The sequence below is a fragment of the Leopardus geoffroyi genome, chromosome A1 (genome assembly GCF_018350155.1).
Source record: "Leopardus geoffroyi isolate Oge1 chromosome A1, O.geoffroyi_Oge1_pat1.0, whole genome shotgun sequence".
Taxonomy (NCBI): Eukaryota; Metazoa; Chordata; class Mammalia; order Carnivora; family Felidae; genus Leopardus; species Leopardus geoffroyi.
This window is the reverse complement of record NC_059326.1, coordinates 36,527,383-36,554,223: the sequence shown is the minus strand read 5'-3', so window position 1 is coordinate 36,554,223 and position 26,841 is coordinate 36,527,383. Positions and strand designations below refer to the sequence as shown.

Sequence of the window (26,841 nt, the reverse complement as noted above, 5' to 3'; positions counted from 1 at the left end):
TTCTCAAGTTTATACGGGGGTAGGCGTGGGCAGGGAAAGAATAGCCTAAGGGAGAATAACATATTTTAAAATCACAAGATTAGAAAAAAATTGATAATTTCAAGAGTCACAAATGATGCAGATTAATGGTATCTCCCATACACTACTGAAATTAAGATAAATCTGGCACAACCGTTCTGAAAAATTATTTGGCATAATCTTATAAAGTCAAACATTTGCTTAGCTCTAGCACATAATAATTCAATCCCTGGTTATGTTCCCCAAAGAAACTCACATACATGCATCAGGAAAAATATATAAATTTGTTCCTAGAAGTAGTTCATCTATTATCAAAAGAAGAAGAAAAGCACCTAAATATCCATTAATAGAAGAATGAATAAGTAAACTGAGGTATATTTACACAGTTTATGTTACACAGAAGAGAAAACAAATGAATAATAGCCATGTGCAACACGGACACCTATTAGAAATACAACACTGAATGATGAAAGCAGACAATATGTTATCATTTTATAAAGCCTAAAAACAAAACCACATATTGTTTAGGAATATTTTTAAAAGTCACGTAAAACTGAACTCCATTTCTTGATGTGGGAGGGAGGAAGCGCCAGGCACATAAAGTAGGCAGGGTGGCACTTTAATGTTCTAGCTCCTATATCAGGCTGAGGCTTCACAGGTACTCACATCATTATTAAGCTTTAAAACATATATGTTTGTACATATCAAATATTACCTTAAAATAGTTAAATAATGTACATGATATTCTGAAATTAAGACAGTGCGTAGTCCACAGAAATGTCAGGAGAATGAAAGAACTAGGTCTGCCGCCTACCCAGCGGAAAAAACCACTCACAGTCAAACCACAGAACTGGTCTGGGGGCAGGGGTGTGTCAGTAAAACAGTTCTGGGACGGGTTGGGGGGGAGATGAGAAGCCTTAGTGTTGGTGGCATTTGCCAGTGACTGATTTCAAGTACCAACTAGATGTCACTGAACTCTAAACTGGGAAGACAAGCTGATAATCGGCGTTTAGGAGCTGTTAAGGAGCTGGACCCTGCACATTGCAAGCATCACCCTACATGCCTCGTCCCTTCAGTCTCACCCGCCCTGGACGCTTACCTCAGCACTTCTGCCGCTGTTACCCCAGAGACTCAGCCTTGCTGTAGCTTCTACTCCCGGCAGAGAGCATTTGCCACAGTTCCCGCTTAGTTGTGTGATTAGCCCAAGCCCAGAGCAGCTCACCTGACGAGTAGAGCTGAGAGGTACGTATGCATAGCATAGTTGCAAGGGAGGCTGGGGAAAAACTATTTCCAATTTTCTTCTTCTCCACCACCAAGACTCTAAAGATGGGAAATTCCTCCCCACCCCAACACAGGAAAAGAACTCAGGTTCTAGGAATCATAAACGTCCACTACACTTATCTTACCAGTCAAGATTTTGTCAAGCTCTATTTTTTACAGTTTGTACAATAAAATAGGTTTTTAATTGTTCAAAAATTTCCAAATAGGAATAATACTGAATATACAGAAATAATACTGAATAATACTGAATATACATATGTATATACATATATACATGTATATATATACATATACATGTGTGTGTGTTTGTGTGTATACACCCTACCCTAAGATTTTAAATATGTCCCCAAATGAGGATCTGCTCACTATTACCTCATTGAAAATCACATCTAAGACCTAATAGTCTAGCAAGAAAAGCAACTTCTCCGCCTCACAAAGCTGACACAGCTGCCTCTTCATCACGGGTACTTCTGACCTAGCATGTGTTTCACTACATTAACATGGAGGTTTTTTCATCTCTCATTAGGCTGTTTGTTCCAACAAGGCATGGGCTGTCCTGTTAATCTCTGCATCTCTTGAACTTATTAGCACAAACACAACATTCAAAACTCCTTGATAAATAAAGTATTTCCTTGTGTTTTTACAATAATTTACCTCCAGATCTATAAAGTATGTTAGGATCACTGTGTATCTTAAATGAGAAAACTGAGAGCAGAGGGTAATGTACTCTGCCAGAGGTCACTCAGCTAGTAAGAAGCAGAATTAGAATTCAAATGTGGATCTGTCTCACACCAAAGTCTGTCATCTTTCTATTACATGTTCCAAAACTACAACATTTGTTACATAGAGAAGCATATATAGGTATAAAGGGCAATGGAAATGTTAATGCTTAAAAATGAATTCTGCTCAAAAGGGGTCAAGAAAATTAGGAGATACGTGGCATCTGAGTGAGGATTTGAAGAATAAACAGCAGTTTGGCTGGCCAGTGAGGGGAAGACATTGTGTTTACATGGCAATATGAAGGTGCTGTGGCAACAAAAGACAGATTTTAAGAAAGTTCCAGTTACTGCATCTCTGCAGTAAAAAATCTTTTCTGTTTTCAGTGTTCTTCTGAAGACTACATAGATATTGGATGTAAATTACTTAACATAGTATCTGGGACAGAATAGATTTTCAGTAAAGAGGAGAAGGTGGAGAAAAAGAAGAGTTTGCTGAAAATCAGGGTTCTCCTAGACAGGACAGGAGCTTGCACCAAAAAAAACCCCAAAAAACAAGAGGAAAACAAGTCAAAAGCACCGGGGATGATGAAAAATAGCTTTGCGAAGGTAGTCCCTCATCCTTATCTCAAAATTTTCAAGTGATATTCACATACAGCAAGAGTGTAAATGTAAGAAATAATAATGATAATGAGCAAAAAAAAAAAAAAAAACCCTTTCTGAATCATAAATATGGTGATATTTACTAGAAGATCTAAAAGTTTCTACCTCTTAGAAATTTTAAAAACAGGATATTATAAAAGCCTGTTAAGTGAGAAATAGACATAATCTTGAATAGGTTTTCCCAAACTTGAGATCCCCTGCAAAAAGCATCAATTTATACATCAAAGTACAGCACAGAACATGATTTCTCTTACATTCAGAGCAATTACAGCAAATGAAACATGAGGAAAACATTGCAGGACTCCCAGTCCAAAGTAACCCTTCTACTAGTGTATCATTTCCCTATTTCCACATGTCTATCCTTCACCTGGTTAGCTTTTTGTTCTCTGGGAGAATTAGGAAAAAAAAAAGTAAAGTGAACAGAGTACGTGGCTAATATATATTGTTTTATGCAGTCGTTTTAAAACTCCACAGTTCTATTAATAATTGCCAATGAGCACTTGTATTTATTTATTTTATTTATTTACTATGCTTTATTGCATAGTAAAATCAATGTTTCAGAGTAATCCACTGTTCTGAAAAATAAATGTGTATGCTTAATTTTAATAACTCATTAGAAGGAACACTGACAAACTGTATTATTAGCACAGAATAAACTAACATACATAAAACATGATACAATTTTATTTAAATTAAAACTTAAAAACTTTTTTCAATTATTTTTCTTTTTAAAAACATCTAATTTTCTAGGCTACTGGTAAGAGGGCATTCACTTTGAATTTTAAGGCAGTGAAGCCATCTTGTGGTTGATGTTGGTATTGCTGAAGCTTTGAGACAGTCCATCCGTTTGTAAAATCAGGTCTTTACCCACAGTTTCATGTTTAAAAAGGCATGTACAACCAGTCGTTTCCAAAACTTAGAAGAAAAAAATAAACGCAGACCTGAAAGCCTTTCCCTTTTAGGGTTCTACAATAATGCATAATGTCATCACATAGCTGGACTGGTAACAAAGCATTTTTATATTAACCTATATTTTATAATTCTATTTATATACTTTGTTTCAGAGGCGTAAACTATGAAAATGACTACTGTAAAACATTAAGCTTAAAAAATATTAAAAATACAAAACAGGGGCGCCTGGGTGGCTCAGTCGGTTAAGCGGCCGACTTCGGCTCAGGTCATGATCTCACGGTCCGTGAGTTCGAGCCCCGTGTCGGGCTCTGTGCTGACAGCTCAGAGCCTGGAGCCTATTTCAGATTCTGTGTCTCCCTCTCTCTGACCCTCCTCTGTTCATGCTCTGTCTCTCTCTGTCTCAAAAATAAATAAACGTTAAAAAAATTAAAAAAAAAAAAAAAAGAAACAGTTTTGTAGAAAGAATGGTTTTACTTTTTTATTTTTTTTTTTTACTTTGTTCCATGATTTTTAGACTATAAGCCTAGGTTCAAGACTTTATATCTGAGAAATGCAAAGCCTACAGTGAACCACTCAGTAAAGAAGTTGCAAAAGGTGGTTTCCCCACCACAGTTCCCTCCACTCTCACAATCTTTATGGCCTAAAGCTCAAACATAAACTGTTTATGGGAAGTTAAGCATATGCTTATAACTATGCAAATAGATGATCTATTTGGATGATCACTGGACAACCCAGCTCCTGTATTCATTCATTCCTTTTTTAATATAAAATATAACTAAAAAATAATATTATAACAAAATCCAACATGTACAAAAAACAGATTATTTATTCAAATACTCTGTTTACTAAATATTGCCTACATCTTATGCACAGATTAAGACAATTTACAAATACTCTGCTTACTAACTATTGCTTATCTTATGCACAGATTAAAATAATTTATTTTCAATCTTTTTAAAATTTATTTTAAACATGAACTATGACAAACATAATTTAGTGACTGGAGCCATATCTTTATAAGGATTCAGTCATCGTTAACACGGTAAAATGCTGGTTAATAAAGCATTTCAGTAAAGGCACAAATAAAGTAGCTTATACTGAGTTAGTACTATCTTAGAAAAAGCACAAATAATTCATGTCAAAAAAATATTCTTTAAACATTTACTTAGCCTAAAAATAGTTATATATTTATACAACATATGGAGTTTTGAACAAAAGGCAAATAAAATGAGCAATTCCCTGTGGGTCAGCTTCTAAAATTTCTATTAAAATTATTTTTCAAAACACCTTCACATATTAATACAGGTACTATGAAGAGAGTTATTTTTAGTGCTAAAAATAGGTAATTAAAGGAAAAAATATAACCAAAGGACAGAAAGGGATATCCAACACAATTCCTGTTTCATGTGTAAAGGGTTTATTTTAAATCTTCTCATTTTATGCATAACCTAAAGTCACATTAGTATTAAGAATATTTTAAAAGATAAAATTTGGTACAGAAAATTCTACATTTAAAGATTTTAAGGTGTTTTTCATTGTTGTTAGCTGCATTCAAAAGAAATCCTAAAGAGATCACTGGGCAAAAACTCTTTGAAGCAAGGATGCTCTGTCTGAGAAGGTGGAAGAAGCAGACACAGGCCTCGTCAGCAACATCCCCACAAGCTTACAGCAGAGATGGGCTCTCATAATCCCTGAAGACACATCAAGAACATGGAAAACAATAACCTAGAAAGCTTTGAAATTTTCTTAAATAAACTAATGTAAGGTATGCACAGACTGCTTTCATGTTAGTTACTTTTCTGGTAAAGAACTGTTACACTCATCAGACCTACCTAAGATTGCTGCCTAATCTGGGGTTCTATAATCCAGAAGCTTGCTAAATATGCTTCCCAGACCAGCAGAATCGATATCCTATGGAAACTTGTCCAAAACACAAATTCTCATTGAACTATCCCAGTTCAACAGAATCAGAAAGTGTGGGGGGAGGGGGAAGGGGAGGGGTTGGCAATCTATGTTTTATGCAGGCCTCACCATGATTCTGGTGTACATTGAAGTCTGAGAACTACTACTACAACCAAAAAGAAGAGATGTACAGAAGCCAGAGAGAACTCTGAGAACAATGAAGTTCAATGAAAAGTTTGCGACAGAATAACAGAGGAATCAAGATAAACTAGCTTTAGCAAAAATAAACCTGTGGCAATGACATTTACAAGTCCTCTATATGAAGAATTACTCCCAAGATAAGGTAAGCAGATGTTCTCCACTTCCAAGGGAAGATAAAGGAGACATGAACTTTAAGTTGTAGCATAAGAACTTTAGATCAAAATATAATTAAAGTCTGCTGACACAGAGTGTTGTTAAACATTAAAATGAATCGCTGAGGAGTTTATAGAACTTCTTCTCTGAGTATTTGTGTCAAAAACTAGGTAAGATTATGAGGAAACTGAGTGGCTCAGTTGGCTGCGCATCCGACTTCGGCTCAGGTCACGATCTCACGGTTCGTGCGTTCAAGCCCCATGTCAGGCTCTGAGTTGTCAGTGCAGCTTTGGATTCAGTGACTCCTGCTCTCTGTCTCTGTCCCTCCCCCACCTGCTCACTCTCTGTCTCTCTCAAAAATAAACAAACATTAAGAAAAAAAATTTAGAAAAACTAGGTAAGATTAGAAACTCTTATGGTTCTTTCCACCCAAACGATGACCATTATTTACATAAATGGATTAATCTTTAGAAAATGTGAGAAACATGAGAGAAGTTGTTACATCACAGATCTTTTACAATTATCTAAAATTTTAAACATCTGATAACTATATTAAATATCTAAATGTTAAAATTATAAGACTATTCAAAGTCTAAACATAAACACTGAAAGTATTTATTTAAATTATAGATAATGATGTTCTTTAGAAGTTCAAAAAGTGACCAACAGCACATAAAATTCTTGGCTGACACAATTTACATGTATTTTCAAATAAAAAGAAGAAATTGAATATAAATAAATAAGAAGTAAAAGACTGAGTAGCTGGTACCTAAAAACTGTATCCTGGATTTTAAAAAGATCACTGAAAAAATTCATAACGTGAATATATATATATATTCTAAGATATCTAATTATATGATATATTACTTATATTATGTTATATTATATTATATTATATTATATTATATTATATTATATATATTATGCATTTATATATGTGTGTGTGTGTGTGTGGTGCAAAATGACAGCAATAACCAAATGCATAGTTTTGACAAACTGCTTCTGATATCCTCTCGCAATCTTATAATTTTATATAAATAAATTCATTAAATAAATATGGAAATAGGTAACTAAAATTAAAAGGTACAAAAGGATCCTTGTCCTGAACTCCAGCAATATCTGGTAAGTCTCACATATAAGTGTGCCATAATTATAATTCCTGAAACAGAAGTTTTGTTTTAAATGTTAAAAAGTCACCAAAAGTTTAAAAGTTCAAGTCAATTGATTTCCATTTGTATAGAAAGTTACTATGAGGATGACTCTATAATCTATTCACTTCTAAAATATTTTGCAGTTGCAGTCTTTACTGACAAAAAATAATTGCAATACTTTAGTAAATGTTCATATTTATTGTAGTTAGCATAACTTAGGAAGTTAACATTTTTCTTTACCTTTTCTACCTTTCCACCATTGATGTCACTGGGGAGGAATTTCTTGCCAATTGTTCTTAAGTCTGTCTAAAATAAAAATATTATTATTAAAATATAATTGTAGAGAAAAGTAAATCTAAATCTAATCTTACTCACAAACAAAGATGAAGTTACTTAAGGTTTATAGAATGAAATTTAAGTATCTTTTAGCTGATTATGAGATATAGACATATAATCAATCTTTTCAAGTAACGTAGTCCCATACATATGTTGTTTAAAGTACACTGGTAAGTTGACTAGTAATGTTTAAGGACTTAATTCTGGTCGTATTCCTTTTGATAACTTTTTAACTTACTAAATTTTCTCTATTAAAACCTAACATTTGCTTTTATGTAAACTGTAGTCTTACTAAAAAACTTAATGCCCAAGCCCAAATGACTACTTTTAAATACATAAACAGAATATATTCTTGATAACTGAACCCTATGTGACCTTGCTATGCAGAGCCACGAAAACACATTATTCTACAAGCTGTGATACCCAAAACAAAGCTACATAACATACAAATATCCTAGGGAACAACACAACTGCAACAGCAAGAACAGTAAGATATTACTGTAGTAAAAGTATATTTCATTTGCTTAAATAAGTTATAGAAATCTAAATTAGTGAAGAAATGACTAACTCTATGAAAGTGCAGAAGTACATATTTCTCAGCAAACCAAAGCAAAACATCGAAAGGAAAACATAAGGACTGACATAAACAAAGTTATAGCATTTCTGATATAAAAACAAAACTTCAACTGTACAATTTACATAAAAAGCATTTCTGATATAAAAACAAAACTTCAACTGTACAATTTACATAAAAAGCAGAACCACAAAGGATACTGTCCTCTTTAGGACGTGCAAACTAAAGGAACGGTAAGAAGTTTGCTCAGAGGAAAACTGTCAATACTCATGAAGGAGGCCTAATTATTTAAGCTAAGAAATTATCTTGGTGACTGGGAGTGTGAGGTTAGATTGCTAACCAAATTTATATTGTTTTGCTATTCCTTAAAATATAATAACAGTAGCTCGTCATCTCCTTAAGAGCAAAATAAAAGAAAACAGTGCATTTAATCACATAAATTGTTAAGGCAAAAATTCATGTTAGACTCAAGGGGAAAACACTAGATGATTAAAATTACTGTAATATAAAATGAATACATAGAGAAAAGTAGGATAGTCTCCTTTGACCACCTACAATAATAGAACATCCTCTTATATGAAATATCAGTATGTGATCAGCTTAAGAAACGAGCATAAAATTACACAATCGCCCAGTCTTTTACCACCATAATTCATATTTTATTTCTCAATGTAATGCAAGGGTTACTCCCAAGCTACAAACTCACCAAATGGAACTGCCAGGCAAACTAAGCCCCAAATCAAAACACTTGTGAAACAATGCATCAGCTTTATCATGTTTGTAGCCTCTAACCAATAATGGAGTGAAAAAATTATAAAGCATACCTCGAGTTGCAACCTTTTTCATCTTGAAAATACTGAGTAACAGATGGGCAAAAACTATTTATATTAGCCTTCCCTATGTTAGGATTGTTTTGAAGATTAAATGTCAATATACGCAAAGCACTTAGTCAATAAACTGCAAAGAGTAAGCACTTAATATTAGCTATCATGTTAATTTTAGTGAATATAAGACATGTACATTTTGCTATCATCTGAATATGAATAATCATCAAGAAACAGAACACACCACAAACAGTGAGAGGGCCACAGCTAAGCTCCTTCCCCAGGAACCACACTCAGCATCTCAGCATCAAGCCACAGTAGGTTTGAACTGTGTTGTATGCATCTGTGTTTTATCTTGATTTATTTTGTGCATCCTTTAGCAAGATATGCCCTATGGTGTCAGAAAAGCCTAAGAGAGGTTACTTTTTAGGTCTGGGAACGCTCTAAAATCTTTCCACATAAATTAATGGTAATTGCTTCTTCACTTTACACCATTTTGGCTTATAAAATTTTTATAGGAATGCTCTACTTTTGGATAGCAGGGAAAACCTGCACATATATTACTGCATTTTCACTGCTGGACAAAGGAACAAGCTCAGTGTGCCCCCACACAGGAGGAGGGGGACATAAGAAAGCTGATGCATGGATTATTCTCCCAATATGTAATAAGTTATATGTAATAAGAATCAATAATACAAGCCTTTTTCAACTACTGATCACTCAAAAGATGGAAAAATTCAATAGAAATGCCTGATTTTATTTAAAGATAAGTAAGCTTCAAAGTAGATTATCTGTCTGGTGTAGACCTCATCCTAATTAAAAGTATTTTTTTTTTTCCTATTATGTGGCATGATAGCTTAGGCTGGAATTTTCAACCATATATTTCAGAGAAAATTATAAAAAAATTAATTCATAAAATAATGGTTATCATTACCTCTTATGTGCATAGGACAAATACTTCATCTTGATTTATTTTATTTTATTTTATTTATTTATTTATTTTTTCAACGTTTATTTATTTTTGGGACAGAGAGAGACAGAGCATGAACGGGGGAGGGGCAGAGAGAGAGGGAGACACAGAATCGGAAACAGGCTCCAGGCTCTGAGCCATCAGCCCAGAGCCTGACGCAGGGCTCGAACTCCCGGACCGCGAGATCGTGACCTGGCTGAAGTCGGACGCTTAACCGACTGTGCCACCCAGGCGCCCCCATCTTGATTTATTTTAAAGTTTTACAACTGAGCCTGGGTGACTCAGTCAGTTAAATGTCGGACTCTTGATCTCTTGAGGTCATGACCTCAGAGCTCATGAGATTGAGCCCCACGTGGGAGCCTCCTTGGGATTCTCTCTCTCCCACTCTCTCTGCCCCTCTCCCACTCATGCTCACGTGTCTGTGGGCTCGCTCTCTCTCAAAATATATAAATAAGCTTTTAAAAAATAATAAAGCTTCACACCCAATTATAGATAGCTCATTGCTATTTATCTAAATATATAAGAAAAATAAGAAAAGCAGAGATTGTCACGAAATCTCTTCCTCATCATCTTTAGAAATTTTTTTCAATGAATAGAGGTCTTTCACTATTTTTTGAAAGTAGAATTCACTTATTAGGGTACAGGTCAAAAAAAAAAGTGTATAGGGAATATTTCCCTTTGGACTCATAGATAACATGCATAACTTCTAAAGCTTACTTTAAAAAATTATATAGTCTATTATTAAAAACCTACATTCTCAGCTTAGAACAAAAAACGATCTTGTTAGTTTTATTGAATAAAATTTAAAGAAGCTGAAAAAAATGACAGAATTGAAACATAAATTTTATCTGTTTAAGTCCATTTAATTATATATAAATTTAAGTAATTTGAAAAGAAAAAGTTATACACAGTTATACATTTATTTTATCTTAAATGTTCTTATCAGTTGCTACCATTTCTGCTTCATGTTATACCTCTTTTGCAGTGATATGATGGATTCATCAGGCAGTAATTCTCTTATAAATTTAGTTGACTATGTATCATAATGTATAATTTTAACTGAATAGATTAAATTATAATTTAATAGGTTGTTATTATAAAAGCAATATGAAAAAACTCTCACTGGGGTAACTACAAAACTGAAAAAAGAATATTCATTTAACTTACATCTAAATTTCAAATAATTTTTATAACTTCAAAAAAAATTCAAAAGCCAATCCCAATCATGAAAAAGATACAGCTATTACAGACAGGTGGAGGGAGAGAGATTGGAAAGAAATAAATACACAACATTAACAGTAATTATAAATAGCCCTAATTTTATTATTCTACTTTTGTATTCTAAAGTGTTCTACAATATATATTACTTTTGTTAACAGGAAAAGTTATTTTGAAACAATAAATACATCTGTCAAAAAGCTATAACCTACCTACAGTTCCTATGTTAACTGGTAATTTGTTTTAATAAATATGATCAGTTTTTTCTGCTAATATGTATCTACTGTAAATGTTATGAAATTTTATAACTGATCAATGGGAGGAAATGAGAGTTTTAATTGCATTTTTTTCTTTTCACTGGATTCTGTATAATAGATGTTACAAGAAACATATATTTCTAAAAATTGGGCTGATACAAGATTACCAAATTCAACAAACATCATTGCAACTTAAAATGTACAATAAAAATAAAAGATGTCCTCCATATTACTTATCTTAATATCCAATTTATTCTATAAGAGGTTTCTCATGAACATAGCTTCCAGATTTAAAATGTTTATATAAGATAATAAACAAAACCTACATTGAGAGCAATCAGGATGATGTCATTTATATTGACTTTGTCAGGAGAACTTGTACAAGCTTCAATGCCTTCATCTGAAAGATACCTGTTAAAATAAAATAAATGGCTTAATATTTTCTAAAATAAAAATTAATCAAGATTATTTTCTTAAGTCAACATGCAGTTTTGTTCTGTACCATAAAATGCCTCTACTACAAATACTAGGGAAAGGGCCTTAGATATTCCCTATTTACAATCTCTGATAGAACAAGAATGGGCAATGCATGTTTTCTATCTTTTGTATCCTTAAAAGGATGTTGCATTAAAAATTATCCAAATGCTTTCTGAGAAATTTAAATATCAAAATACTTTTTGGGGTGCCTGGGTGGCTTAGTCAGTTAAGCATCTGACTTCAGCTCAGGTCATGATCTCACGGTTTTGTGAGTTTGAGCCCCACACTGGGTTCTGCACTGACAATGTGGAGCCTGCTTTGGATCCTCTGCCTCCCTCTCTCTCTGCCCCTCTCCCGTTCTCTCTGTCTCTCTCTCAAAAATATAAATGAATAAACATTAAATAAATACTTCTTAATGAACGTATGAGCTATTCTGACTGTTAAGCAAATATAATATTTGACTTAAACATTTGTTAATACAGAAGTTCTTAGAGATTTGAGATGTGCTATAAAATAGAACTAAAAATAACATAGATTTAAATTTAATCCCTGATAATTTGCTTCTCCGCTACTTTCTCATTTTATCTTCTCAGGTCCCCTTTCTTGGACGTAATATTCACCAGAATGCTTTAATATGTATTATCAACTTAAAGTGGCAGAAAGAGAGGCAACTTTTTATCTTATGCCTTTTACTTTCCTATTCTCTTTTCAGCTCTTTAACTCATTGCCTTATTGCCTTTTGATCTTTTATCCAGTCCAAACCAACCACACATCTATTGCACACAATAATTAATTCAAGAGTAAAAAGATAATTGAATCCAAGGGGGTGGGGAATCATCTCTACCCACTCATACATGCCCAACTCAAGCATTTTATTTTCTTTGATAAATTCTAGAATTCAGGTATCATCTCCCAAAAGTCTACCTATACAAATGACCATTAACATCTCACAACTTTCATAAACAGTATCAAGGCCTTTAACCAAAGGGCCGGTGCCAGCATCGCCCCTCCAGATATTCTTCCACTAAAAAGAGACAAGAGTGTTAGTCTGACAGAACTAACTCGAGGTCATTCCTGATGGCCAGCAACTCCACCATCAATTCCCAACATCAGACCGATTCTAAGACACTTGTCAATGTAAACTACCTGGAGACAGCAACCAAAGAGCTGACTACATGTCATTAATCATTTTATAAATTCACTTCTAGAAATATTAAGTCCCTCTTTAATATGTGAAAAGTATTATGTGCATCACTAATAAGATTAGTAAAATGATGAAAATTAAACACCTGCCTTCAAGGAGTTCACTGTCTTATATACAACACCACACAATAAATATACAGTTAACATGCAAGGCCAAAATAATTATAAACAAAATGTTATAGTGCCTCAAAGTGGCTGGGGGATGGGAAAGAGTGCAAAAAAGGGAATAGTATGAAGAACGACATGAAAGTAAAAATGTGTAAAGTACCTTCTACAGGCAAAAACCTAGAATATCCTGGCTAGAAAATGGGGAAGAAATGAGAGATGAATATAGGTTGAGACCAATTATAGAAAGCAATGGTACACAGAGAGATATGGGTGGTATCTTAAATCCTGAATAAGTGATAACAAAAAACACAATTTTCAAAATTCCTATACAATGTGGAAATAGTACACAATGACTAATAAAATACTTTGCTTTTAGAAAGGCAAGTCTTTAAGATTTAAACGATCATAGGGTGACAGATAAACTGGAATAAATCTTTAAAAATAATCAAAATTCATCTCTTCAATTCTACAGATGAGGGAAAGAAGGCCCAAAGATGTTAACAGACCTTCCCGAAAACACAAACTTCAGTGACACAAAGTTAAAAAAACAATGCCTCCTGAGTCCCAGTTCATCAGTCTTTTCGTTACAACACACCATTTTTATTTATCAACTACAATCGCTAATATTAGAAATACTATACGCTCACTAACATAAGCCAATACCTATACAAATCAATTTCCTGAACAACTAGGCAATTTCACCAATACACACACAAAAAGCACAACCAGGCAAATTCAGTCAGTGAACTCCAAAATAATATATTAAATAAAAATATGCCTAGTTTCATCATAAAAGATCAGAGAACTAATACTAATAATTAAAGATTCAAAAATTGTTATCACAACACAAATACCTAACTCTACATATATAAAAAAGGGAAAGTCTAATAAAAATTGTCAAGGCCAAAGCCATAAGGAGGTGAAAATTTGATTTGATACATGTGGAAGTCAAATATCATGTGATTTCTTTCAAATAATGCCTTTAAAAGGCCTCCTGAACGTAACAAATTCTAAAATGTGGCTGAGTCTCAGTTTCCATGTCTTACAAGTCTCCCTTATTCATCCTTCATATTTTGAAAAATCAAAGGATTTGAGCCTTACCACTATACTCCTACCAAGAAACAAGAGACCCATTCACAGGTCTTCCCAGTAACACCTTGGTGATCCTTGTATAAATACTGTACCATTTTCACTGAAGGACTGAATCTAAATTAACAGTATCCTGAGATTTACAAATTAATCCTTTTGTTTTTGTAAACATTTAATACTCCAACATCATCCATGAATAAAACAAATAAAAAGGGATAAAGCAAATGATAAAAGTCAAATGCCCAAACTGGCTTCAAGATGCACCACAGTAACGCAGTTAACTGAAAGAACAAAACACAACATTCACCAGCCTTAATGTGGTCACTGGGAAAGAAAGGAAGGGAAAACCAGAGCAGGTGTGCCAGATCTGATCCCTGTGCACATCTGCAAGACGAACCTGGAGGGAAGAGAATTGTAATCAGTTCCCATGTACCATCTTTGAGCTGGCAAAACCCAAAGGCATAGACCTTAAAGAAGAAACAAACCCCAGAGAGTTCTTGTTTACTAAAACAGCAAACACATACATTTTTTTCCATTCTAGTGGAGATTTTGGAACAGTAACATAAAATCACTCATTGCTGTTCTGTACTAAAAATACATTGAAATACATTTTATTGACAAGCAAGGCACTAGAGGGCTAAATTTCTTCATGATACTCACAGAATAGACTAACATTTCTCACAAATTTTAACTTCAAATAATGCCATTTTAAGTCACAGTTTAATAAGTGCTCATTAAAAAAAAAAAGATTTTAGAAACTGCTTCCTTCATTCACAAATAGAAGACATTAACATCCCATCTTACTCAGAGTCACTTAATTTGTAATCCTGAGCAACTCTTTTCACTTTAGAAGTAAAAGCTCCAAAATTAATTGTTATCCACCAATTTGAGGAAGAGGGGATTTCCTATTCCAAATATTGAATATATATTCAATAAGAAGGGTCACACAGTATAAGTACTACTGCCAGAACCAATCTTCATTTCATGTTCAGAACCCACTTGGGCATATAAAAACAAACGTGCCCAAACTATAGTTCAAGAATCTCAATTGATAGAAAACTTTGATAAGACAAATATTATCATTTTAATCTCATTTATCTGATTGAGATAGTGGATCACCATCAATACCTCTTACTACCAGTGAGACAAAAGACAGTCAATTACCCTTTGATTCATTCCTCTGAAAGCAGGTAAAATCCTTGAGTCTAACTTATTCACTGGCTACACTGAAAATCTAATGAGGAGGGCTGGGACAAGCTGAAGACTACATGCCCCATCTAAAGGGGATAGCCTTAATTCGCATCCAGGTGACTGTCTGTAGGAGGACAGGTAAAGCAATTATTGTCAGATCTTCTCATTTTTAGCTTTTAGTTTTTTTGTAAAGCAATATATAAGCCAAACAAAACATAGTTCAGCCTGCAGGTGGAACACATACTTTGTACTTACTAATCATATTAGTTTATTAAAATTATCTGCTTATTTGCTCCTGTATAGTTTCAAGTTGTCTGTCTTCCACATGCAAGTTTGAACCACAAGTGTCTCTCAAATGATGTAATATTCATGGCTGACTTCCTGTTCAAGCAGAAGAATAAAAGAACTTTCATTCAGATCACTTTGTAGGATTCTTGGAAAGCAATGCATATAATTATACATGTAATAAATATTCTTACCAGAGTTGTCTACATCAAAATAAAAAAGTGTCAAATCATTTAGCTTGGCCTAAACATTTTACTAACTAGACATATGGAACTCATCCTTACTTCAGATTTCCAGACTCCATATATTTTTTTAGGGAAGAGGAATGTTCTAATTAATTAGCCAGAAATACTAACAAGCAAACACTAAAGCTTTCTTCCCTTCCACCCATCCTCATCCACTGAAGCAATGAATGCCCATTCAAGTTTGAACTGAGACCTGAATTCCTAAAGTAATCAAAGACAGAATCAATTACTGCACATACAAATTAGGCTGATGACACAAGAAAATTCTTTCAAACACCAATGAGAAAACTAAGAATGAAAACGTTCTTCCCAAATGGATAAGAACTCAATCAAAAAATAACGGGGGGGTACCTGGGTGGCTCAGTTGGTTAAGAGTCTGGCTCTTGATTTCAGCTCTGGTCATGATCTCACAGTTTGTGGGATCAAGCCCCACGTTGGGCTCTGTGCTGAGAGTACAGGACTTGCTTGGGATTCTCTCTCCCTCTCTCTTTTCCCCTACCCACTCATGCTCTTTCTCGATCTCTCAAAGTAAATGAATAAACTTAAAAAAAAAATGGACATATCTGAACACTGAATGGCATACAGCAGTCTTAACTGTCTCGCAATAAAACCCAAGTCAAATGGCCTTGTGTGGTTTTTATGGTCTTTGATCTATACATGATTATTTGCTACCACACTGAGATTACTGGCCCAAATATTTGTCTAAATATCAAAATTGGAATTTTAACAAATGAATTCCTGCTTAGACACAATAACAATAAAGATAACTAACTTCCAATTAGCTAAGCCTATATGTGGAAAGAAGGGAATAAAACATGAAATAATTTTAAAAATCACTTATATTAAAAGGTATCTTCAGTCCTATCAAATATGGAAGCTAATAACCTACTGTAAACCTTCAAAACATTTAATATATATATGTGTATACACACACACACACACACACACACACACACACAATTTGTAAGCTCTTCACCCAACATGGATGGGGCTTGAAATCATGACCCTAAGATCAAGATCACACGTTCTACCAAATGAGCCAGGCAGGCAGTCTGTCAAAACATTCAAAAATACTTTTAAAAACTGTCCAAATAAACGTCTCTCTATCCTCTCTGCCTATCCTGTTTCCATCCCCATAGTGTAAGTGGATTGTAACACGCTTGCCAAAAAATTCAGTTTTTGCTATTATATCCCAGAGACACTGAAATAACTTGCTAATTCCCTCCTCTAGGGAGGAGGAAATGGCTTACAAGTTCCTATTTATGAATACAATTTGGGAAAATATAATGCGGGCATACCTTGTTTTATTGTACTTTGCTGTACTGTGCTTTGCAGATATTGTATTTTTTACAAATGGAAGGTCTGCGGCCACCCTGTGTCAAGCAAGTCTATCGGTGTCATTTTTCCAACAGCATTTGTGCACTTCCTACCTGTGTGTCACACTTTGGGAATTCTCACAATATTTCAACTTTTTCACTGTTATCATATTTGTTATGGTGATCTGTGACCAGTGATCTCTAATGTTGCTATTGTAATTGTTTTGGGGTGCCATGAACCACATCCATATAAGACAGTAAACTTAATCGATAACTGTGTGTGTTCTGACTGTTCCACCAACCACTGCTCTCTCATCTCTCCCTTCTAAGGCCTTCCTATTCCTTTGAAATCAAGCCAATTGATAACCCCACGTTGACCTCTAAGTGTTAAGTGAAAGGAAGAGTCACACATCTCTCACTTTAAATCAAAAGCTAAAATGATTAAGCTTAGTGAGGAAGGCATGTCAAAAGCAGAGACAGGCTGAAAACTGGGCCACTGCACCAGTTGCCAAGTTGTAAATGCAAAGAAACAGTTCTTAAAGGAAATTAAATGGGCTATTTCAGGGAACACACAAATGATAAGAAAGTGACACAGCCTTATTGCCAACATGGAGAAAGTTTTAATGGTTTTGATAGAAGACCAAACCAGTCACGACATTCCCTTAAGCCAAACCCTAATCCAGTCCAAAACAAGGCCCCAACTCTCTTCAGTCCTATGAACGCTGAGAGAAGTAAGGAAGTCACAGAGTTAGTTTGAAGCTGGCAGGGATTGGTTCATGAGGTTTAAGGGAAGAAGCCACCTCCGTAACATAAAAGTGCAAGTTGAAGCAGCGAGTGGGCAAGTAGAAGCTGCAACAAGTTCTCCAGAAGACCTAGCCGAGATCATTAATGCCAGGGGCTACACTAAACAACAGATTTTCAATGCAGATGAAACACCCTTCTATTAGAAGAAGATGCCATCTAGGACTTTCATAGCTAGAGAGGAGAAGTCAATGCCTAGCTTCAAAGGTTGAAAGGACAGGTTGACCCTTTTTTTACTGCCTAATGTAGCTGGTGATTTTAAGTTGAAGCCAACAATCATTTACCATTTTGAAAAACCTAGGCACCCTTAAGAATTACATTAAATCGGGGCAGCTGGGTGGCTCAGTCGGTTAAGCATCAACTTCAGCTCAGGTCATGATATCGCAGTTTGTGAGTTCGAGCCCTGCGTCGGGCTCTGTGCTGTCAGTTTGGACAGCGAGCCTGAAGCCCGCTTCAGATTGTGTCTCTCTCTCTGCCCCTTCCCTGCTTGTTCTCTGTCTGTCTCTCTCAAAAATAAATAAATATTAAAAATTAAGAAAAAAAGAATTACATTAAAAATTAAGAAAAAAAGAATTACATTAAATCTATTCTACCTGTGCTCTATAAATAAAACAACAAAGCCTGACTACAGCACATCTCTTTACAACATGGTTTACTGAATATTTTAAGCCCAACGTTGAAACTTACTGCTCAGTTACAAAGCTTCCTTTCAAATTAATTATTGCTCATTGACAATGCACCAGGTCACCCAAGATCTCTGATGGAGATGTACAAGATTAATGTTGTTTTCATGCCTGCTAACACAACATCCATTCTGTGTCCATTCTGCAGTCAAGGAGTAATTTAGATTTTGAAGTTTGTTATTTAAGAAATACATTTTTAAAAAAAGGAAAAGAAATACATTTTGAAAAGCTATAGCTGCCATAGATAGTGATTCCTCTGATGGATCTGGGCAAACTAAACTAAAGACCTTCTGGAAAGAATTCACCATTCCAGATGCCGTTAAGAATATTCTTTTTTTTTTTTTAATTTTTTAATTGTTTTTGTTTATTTTTGAGACAGAGAGAGACAGAGCATGAGCAGGGGAGGGGCAGAGAGAGAGGGAGACACAGAATCTGAAGCAGGCTCCAGGCTCTGAGCTGTCAGCACAGAGCCCGAGGCGGGGCTCGAACTCACGGACTGTGAGATCATGACCTGAGCTGAAGTCGGACGCTTAACTGACTGAGCTACCCAGGTGTCCCAAGAATATTCCTGATTCATAGGACAAGTCACAATAGCAACATTCACAAGCATTTGGAAGAAGTTGATTCCAACCCTCATCGGTGACTTTGAGGGGTTCAAGGTTTCAGTGGAAGAAGTAACTGTACATGTGGTGGAAATAACAAGAGAGCTACAATTAGAAGTGGAGCCTGAAGATGGGACTGAACCGCTGCCATCTCATGATAAAAACTTAAACAGATCAGGAGTTGGTTCTTATGGATGAGCAAACAAGTGGTTTCTTGAGATGGAATTTGTTCCTGGTGAAGATACTGTGAAGATTTTTTTTTTAATTTTTTTAACGTTTATTTATTTTTGAGACAGAGAGAGACAGAGCATGAACGGGGGAGGGTCAGAGAGAGGGAGACACAGAATCTGAAACAGGCTCCAGGCTCTGAGCTGTCAGCACAGAGCCCGATGCGGGGCTTGAACTCACGGACCGCGAGATCATGACCTGAGCCGAAGTCGGACGCTCAACCGACTGAGCCACCCAGGTGCCCCTGAAGATTATTAAAATAAAGGACTTAGAATATTACATAAACTTAGTTGATAAAGCAGCCGCAGGCTTAAGAGTACTGACTCCAATTTTGAAGGGAGTTCTGCTGTGGGTAAAATGCTATCAAACAGCATCACATGCTACAGAGAAATTGTTCATGATAGGAAGTCAAGTGATGAGGAAAATTTCATTGATGTCTCATTTTTAAAAACTGCCATAGCCACCCCAATCTTCAGCAACCACAGCTTGATCAGTCAGCAGCCATCAACATCTAGGCAAGACCCTCCACCAGCAAAAAGATCACAACTTGCTGAAGGTCAGGTGACAGCATTTGTTAGCAATGGAGTATTTTTAAATTATGCACATTGTTTTGGACATAATGTTACTGTACATTTAATAGACTATAGGGAACACATAACTTCTATATGCACTGGGAAACCAAAACATTAGTTTGACTTGCTTTGTGGCGGTATTCCTCTTCCTGCAGAGATATGAAACCAAACGCACAATATCTCTGAGGTATGCCTGTGTTTAACCACACTGAGTAGCAAGATTAGTACAATACCAAGGGCTAACAAAAATTGGTACAAAATTTGCTTCAGATCCCTTGGTACAGATGGAATCAATATATCCATTACAGTTTATAGATACATTATGGGTAAAAAAATCACTGAAAACAATACAAATTGATATGCCAGCAGTTAAGCTGAATGAACCCATGGGATTCTATGCCCAAATCGCTATTAAGCACAGAGAATAGGAGGAGCAAAACACTACTAAAGATAATTCAGAAGAGAACGTACTATGACACACAAAAGATAAAAATGAAAAAAGAGGTCTTCTATTTCATTTCCATTAACAACCAAGTATCTCTTCTATCACTATAATTTTCTTTCCTTCTTTAGGTAACATGGACACCTACTATGTCAAAATAAATACCAGCGAATTCTTGGAATCTTTATTCCAACAATTAAAATAAGGACCTGAATCAACACTAGCTCGAAATTTAATTTTCTCTATGGTTTATGTATGAATGGATCAGATGAAAAAAGTTATGTATTACTTAAAGTACCACTAAAGTACAATCACCTACTGTTGATCTTAATATAGTAAACTATTTTTAATATAAAACTTATTTTATTCAGAAGTAAACTATTTTTTTAAAAGTGTTTAGTTTTATGATTTCTTTACATACACAAATGCACACCATTTCCATTAAGCTAACCTATGACATTAAATTTTTTCCACAAGTACATGCTTACACACACTCACTACACCTCAGAAAATCTATTTAATTTCTTCCATACTAACTTTTCAAATTTTTATATTATTCAAATAGAAACACCAAAGCAGAGATCATCATAAAAACCTTACCATTTTAAATGTAACCATTTCAGAAAATTAACCTGCATAAACAGGATGAATATGCAAAAACTAAGAAAAAAATAGATACGTGAAGCATTACAAAAAGCCTTGATATACATCATGATTAATACCCATACTACTCAAGCATTTCAGTGGCCAGACAAAAATTTTTTGACCCAACATTAAACACTGGACGATAGAAATTAGAAAAAGTTATAAAGGAAAATCCTTTGTAAAGTTATTATACCTAATTTAAAAGATTTGAAAGTGTTTAAGTTCTGAAACCTACATTTGTTTTTGCGAAGCACTCCCTTTAAAATACTGAAGATTTATTAGTGAATTCTGAAGATGTACTACTTGAAAACACCACTAGATGACAACCTTGCTTCACAAAGGAAAATACCATCCTATTGCTGAAAGGTATGACTCCAAAGATGTACTACCTTTAAAATAAAAGTTTTGGCATTTGCAGGTTTTTTCTTTTTTTAATGTTTATTCATTTTTGAGAGACAGAGAGAGACAGAGTAGGGGAGGGGCAGAAAGAGAGGGAGACACGGAATCCGAAGCAGGCTCCAGGCTCTGAGCTGCCAGCACAGAGCATGATGCAGGGCTTGAACTCATGATCCATGAGATCATGACCTGAGTCAAAGTCGGACACTTAACTGACTGAGCCTACCTGGGCACCCTGGCATTTGCTGGCTTTTAAGGGGTAGGAGAGATATCAAAGAAAATAAAATAGACTATTACAATTTTAGAATTTGTGTTTGCTATAAAGATCACTCAGGATTTAAAAACAAACTTATTTATTAGTATTTGAGAGAGATCTCATAAGAAAAAAAATTAAAGAGTATCAAAAGATAATTTATCCTATGTTCATTCTTTGGAAATAGAGACTTATGAAAAATATACATAAATTATTAGAGAATAATGCTTTTTTGTTGTGGAGTAGTTACAAAGAATAACTATGTTATTTCGATAGTTGCTTTTCTCCGACATTAAAATAAATAAGCATAGCAATTTCAAGATAATAACCATAAGAAGATAGTTGACAATAAATCATAAACTTCTATTTTTTAAAACCCATTTTTAGATATTAAAATATTTTCCCCATACATAAACCAACCTATGATGATGATTAACCCTGGAATGCTTATTTGGTATAAAAAAGTTATAACAGCTGAGCAAGTAAAATTTTATAAGTAATTCTTGTGAAATCCCATAATTGATATATTACAAAGAATAGTGGCAATGGGAACCTCACCATGTTATTATTCGTTTTTGCTAACCAGACCTTCACATAAATTTAAAAGTATAAAATGAATCCTGGATATTTTTACTTTCATCGGAGGTTGTAATTTATATCCTTCATATAATTCAACATTTTCATATTTTAATTCAGAAGCAGAGCTGAGGTTATGTTTTAGTAACTCATATTTTAAAATGTAAGAGCATTTGATATTGCTGTCATCTTTTCCTCAGCCCAAAGGTGACAGCTATAAAACTACATATCAGGTGGAAAGCCTCGCTTTAGGCCCGATGCCCTGTGCGTGGACTGCTACAATAGAGCATCAGTATCTGCGGAGTTCATGCCGAGGACCTCCCAGGATTAACTCCAGGAGACTGCACACTCGGTTAAGTCTGTATAAGAAAGGTTGTTTAAAAATGTAAGATACCACAGCAAAAACTAGCAGGCATTTTTATGAAAAGCCTGGAGAGACTGCCATCCGATCTGTGCTGTTTAGTAAGGCAGAACTACTCGTACATCTCAGCCTCACCCTGTAATACATGTGGAATCCCGGCCAATTGAATCTTTCTGCACCTCAGTTTCTACCCCCAAGGAATAAAAGAAAATGGAGATAATGCTGAAAATGTTGATTTACAGAGTTGTTTTCAAGAATAAAAAGAGAAAGAACTAGCAAATGCTTGGTATAAAGTAGATGCTAAGTAAATAATACTTCTTTTTCCTTCTTAAACACTATACTCTTGGTGTTTGTTCTGGAAAATATTTTCAAAACATGATATTCAAAGATGTCCTCTGGGTTCTTAGAAGAAAAAGAATGACAATTGCTAAACAGTAAAGGGAATTTCTTCAAAGGCTACAACTAATAGTCAAGGTGTGTATGTTTCTTTATAGGAAGCCTGAACTCCATATTTCTAACATATTACTGGCAAAGAGTTCATTGAGAATAGAAGGAAACTGTTAGGAAGATGGAAAAATTTTATTATTTAATTTGTTGATATCTTCCAATTTTGCATATATGAATAAATATATATAGTTTGTAACAAAAAAATAACTCACTCCATGAGACTGTGCAACTTATTTCTGCCCCAAACAGAATTTCCAATGCAAAATAAATACATTGCCATCATTTTTGCCCAATCTGCCATTTACGTCAAAATATAAAACAATGATGTCAAGAAATATCTGGTGAGTAATAAACTTAAAATTCTATTGTACAGAGAGTTATAATTATAATAACTAATCTTAAAATTATACACTTTATCATTTACTTATAATTTATTTAAACTAATACCATTTACTTAAAACTTTAAACAAAAATCTACTTCAATTGTCATAGGCAATTATGGCAAATACCTATTTGTAATATATGTAATCATATTTTTACCATCTTTTAGTATAACATTTCTCCATAAATTAAAGTGAAATGACAATGAAAGAGGTCTAAAATAAAAGTGTTCACTTAAATATGCAACCAACTTAATTAAATATTAAACAAGTGACTTATTCGCCCAGTGAAACAGCCCCCATACACACACACACACAAACACACATATGTATATGTATGTATGTATATATATATATATATATATATACATATATATATATATATATATATATCTTAGTCAATAAATATGCATTCTAATTTTCATTTTTTTAATGTATCTTACACACAAAATGCCTTGTGTTGATCAAATTTTTGAAACTGAAAAGCTGTAATACAAAGTGTTAATTTTTAGCTTGGAAGACATCATTTAAATATATCCTCATATCTCTTTGTAGTGGGCTAAATGGTGGTGCCCTAATGTCCTAATCTCTTGGACCTGTAAATATGTGCCTTTATTGGAAAAATGGTCTTAACGGGTAAGTGAAGGATCTTGAGATGATTATCTACAAGGGCCCTAAATCCAATGACAAGAAAACTTAGAGGAGAAAGGCAGAGGGAGTTCAGAAGCAGATACACAGAGGGAAGAGACACAAAGAGGAGGAGAAGGCCGTGAGACAATGGAGGCAGACACTGGAGTGAGGAGGTCTTAAACCAAGGATTGCCAATAACCCCCATAAGCAAGGAGAGTCAAAGAACTGATGTGGCCTCCAGAACTGCTTGAAAGCATAATTCTGCTGTTTTAAGCCACACAGTTTGTGGCAATTTGTTACAGCAGCCACAGCAAACTAATACACTTATTATAAATTTAAGTAATTATGTGGGAAGTACTAGTTAAATTCAGTAAGAATACATTTTTGAAAAATAATCCTTTAGATTAGAATCTACAAAGAAGCACGTTTTCTATTCAAATTAAATGCCTTCATTAGCTATTCCTGATTAATTCCTTGTGTGAACTTGATTGACTTTTTAAGTCTATAAAAATAATAAAATATAAACTGTAGAGAGGTATAATAAAAAGTTAAAAGTGGTCCTCCCCTAATTCTTCTAAAAAATAAACACTATTAACAATCTTAGGTATATATATCCCCGTAATATACATACACATAAATAAGAGTGGAATTTAGAAGAAAATATTTGCTTATAAAAACAGAATCATTTTATACAAAAGTTTTGGCAGTAAATCTTTATATTTAAGAATATATCATGGCCAACTTCCATTTTATGCATATGGATTTCCCCATTTCATCTTTTTCAATAGACCAAACTAGTCCCTTCCACATAGGGGCTATACCATACTTTAACTGTTCAGGCTGTTACTAACTTTATATTAACAATACTTCCTTGGGGCTCCTGGGTGGCTCAGTCGGTTAAGTGTCTGACTTCAGCTCAGGTCATGATGAGTTCAAGCCCCACATCAGGCTCTGTGCTGATAGCTCAGAGCCTGGAACCTGTTTTGGATTCTCTGTCTCCCTCTCTCTCTGCCCCTCCCCCTCTCATGCTCTGTCACTCTCAAATATAAGTAAACATTTAAAAAAAAAAATTAAAAAAAAACACAACACTTCCTTGAGTATCTTTGTAGACATGCAACAGAGGACAAATATTAATATTTTATTCAAGATATTTCTAAAAGTGGTGCTGCTGTGTCATATGTATTAGAACAGAAGAAAAGAACTTTAAGCTCTAAAATTATGATTGTGCTTTTGGAAGTACTTAAATGTTTTAATAAAAATGATTATTTATAAATAATTTCTAATTTTAAGAAATCTTACTTGATAACAAATATCCCCAGAGAGCTTTACAATTAACAAGGCACTTTCAATGACTGAATAAGAATTTAGATAAATGACATGACCCCTCCCTATGCTCTCTCAGACTCTTGAGTTCAAGTTGACATATTTGACTCCTGGGATTTCCATACCTATTAGGGGTGTGTGTGTGTGTGTGTGTGTGTGTGTGTGTGTGTGTGCGCGCGCGCGCGCTTGCGTGTGCTGTTAGTGCCATTTAAAAAGACAGGAATCAGGGGCATCTGTGGCTCAGTCGGTTAAGCGTCCAACTCTTGATTTTGGCCCAGGTCATGCATCGGGCTCGGCGCTGACAGTGTGGAGCCTACTTAGGACTCTCTCTCTGTCTCTCTCTCTGTCTCTCTCTCTCTCATCTCTCTCTGCCCCTCCCCTGCTCATGCGCTATCTCACAAAATGAACTTAAAAAGAAAAAAAAGACAGGGATCAATATATGATCTCTAAAGTACCGGTTCTAGGTATGATGGAGTAAGAACCTATTGGCAGTATGACACCCTCAGCCCCCTGCAAGAAAAAGCTGAAAAAAAAAACCAAACAAAAAACAAAAATCAACTAAAGCTACTACAAAGTGAGCAGAAAATACTGGGAAATGCATGCTCACTTGGATGTGGAAGACAGAGAGCTACAAGCACCTTATGGTCTTTGGTGCTTTAAGCCCAGGTCAGAGTGCAGTTCATTGGCAGTCCAGAAGCAAGTGTGCACAAGGACATATCAACAATCTTTCTGCTCTGGGGAACAGAAAAAGGAAGTAAGGAAACCAGGAGCACTGAAGGGTGTGGGGGAATCAGGCAAGAGACAAACCCAGAGAGGGGATCTGTAGGCTCTGTGTACCCACCTCTCTGACAACCTCTGAACAACCCATGTGCAGAAAAGACTCATGGCAAACCAGCTCAAGACAAAAGATTTGAACGACGAATGGAATTGCTGCACAAATGAAGAGTCTTCAGTTCATGCCCAGCCAAAAAAAAAAAAAAAAAAAAAAAATGCCATCTACAACTTAGGAAACAATATCATCAGTAAAAAGCAACGGAACCAAAATCTCCACCACTTAACAACCCATGATACCCAGAAAACAATCCAAAATTACCCAACATACAAAGAACCAAGGAACCAAAAAATAAAACATATTCTCTAGAAAAAAATAAAATTTATCAAATTTGATCCCAAGATGAACCAAATGTTGGAACTAAAATATAAGAACATTAAAATAAATGTTATAACTATTCTCAATTAAGAAAAAATGCTTTCAATGCAGAGAGATGATGTTTCAGCAGAGACAGAAACAATTAAAAGAATCAAGTTAAAGTTCTAGAATGGAAAACTATTTGTGAAATAAAATGGAATTAACAGCACGATAAGCACAGTGGAAAAAGTTAAGTGAATTATAAGACAGATGCTGCAACATG

General features: G+C 34.7%; 1 protein-coding gene across 6 annotated transcripts in view; it reads right to left on the bottom strand.

Moving 5' to 3' along the window:
• Positions 1–26,841, bottom strand: part of TDRD3 (tudor domain containing 3) — a 162,051-nt gene that overhangs the window by 90,707 nt on the left and 44,503 nt on the right. For 5 of the 6 annotated variants that reach the window (XM_045478475.1, XM_045478466.1, XM_045478488.1 and 2 more), the window contains exons 2-3: positions 11,503–11,587; positions 7,238–7,303 (exon numbers count right to left, since the gene is read on the bottom strand). In XM_045478475.1, coding sequence (XP_045334431.1) covers positions 7,238–7,303; positions 11,503–11,587 — 151 coding nt within the window. Of the gene's footprint in view, positions 1–7,237; positions 7,304–11,502; positions 11,588–26,841 lie in introns of those variants that run through there. The other variant, XM_045478505.1, reaches the window with a different exon arrangement.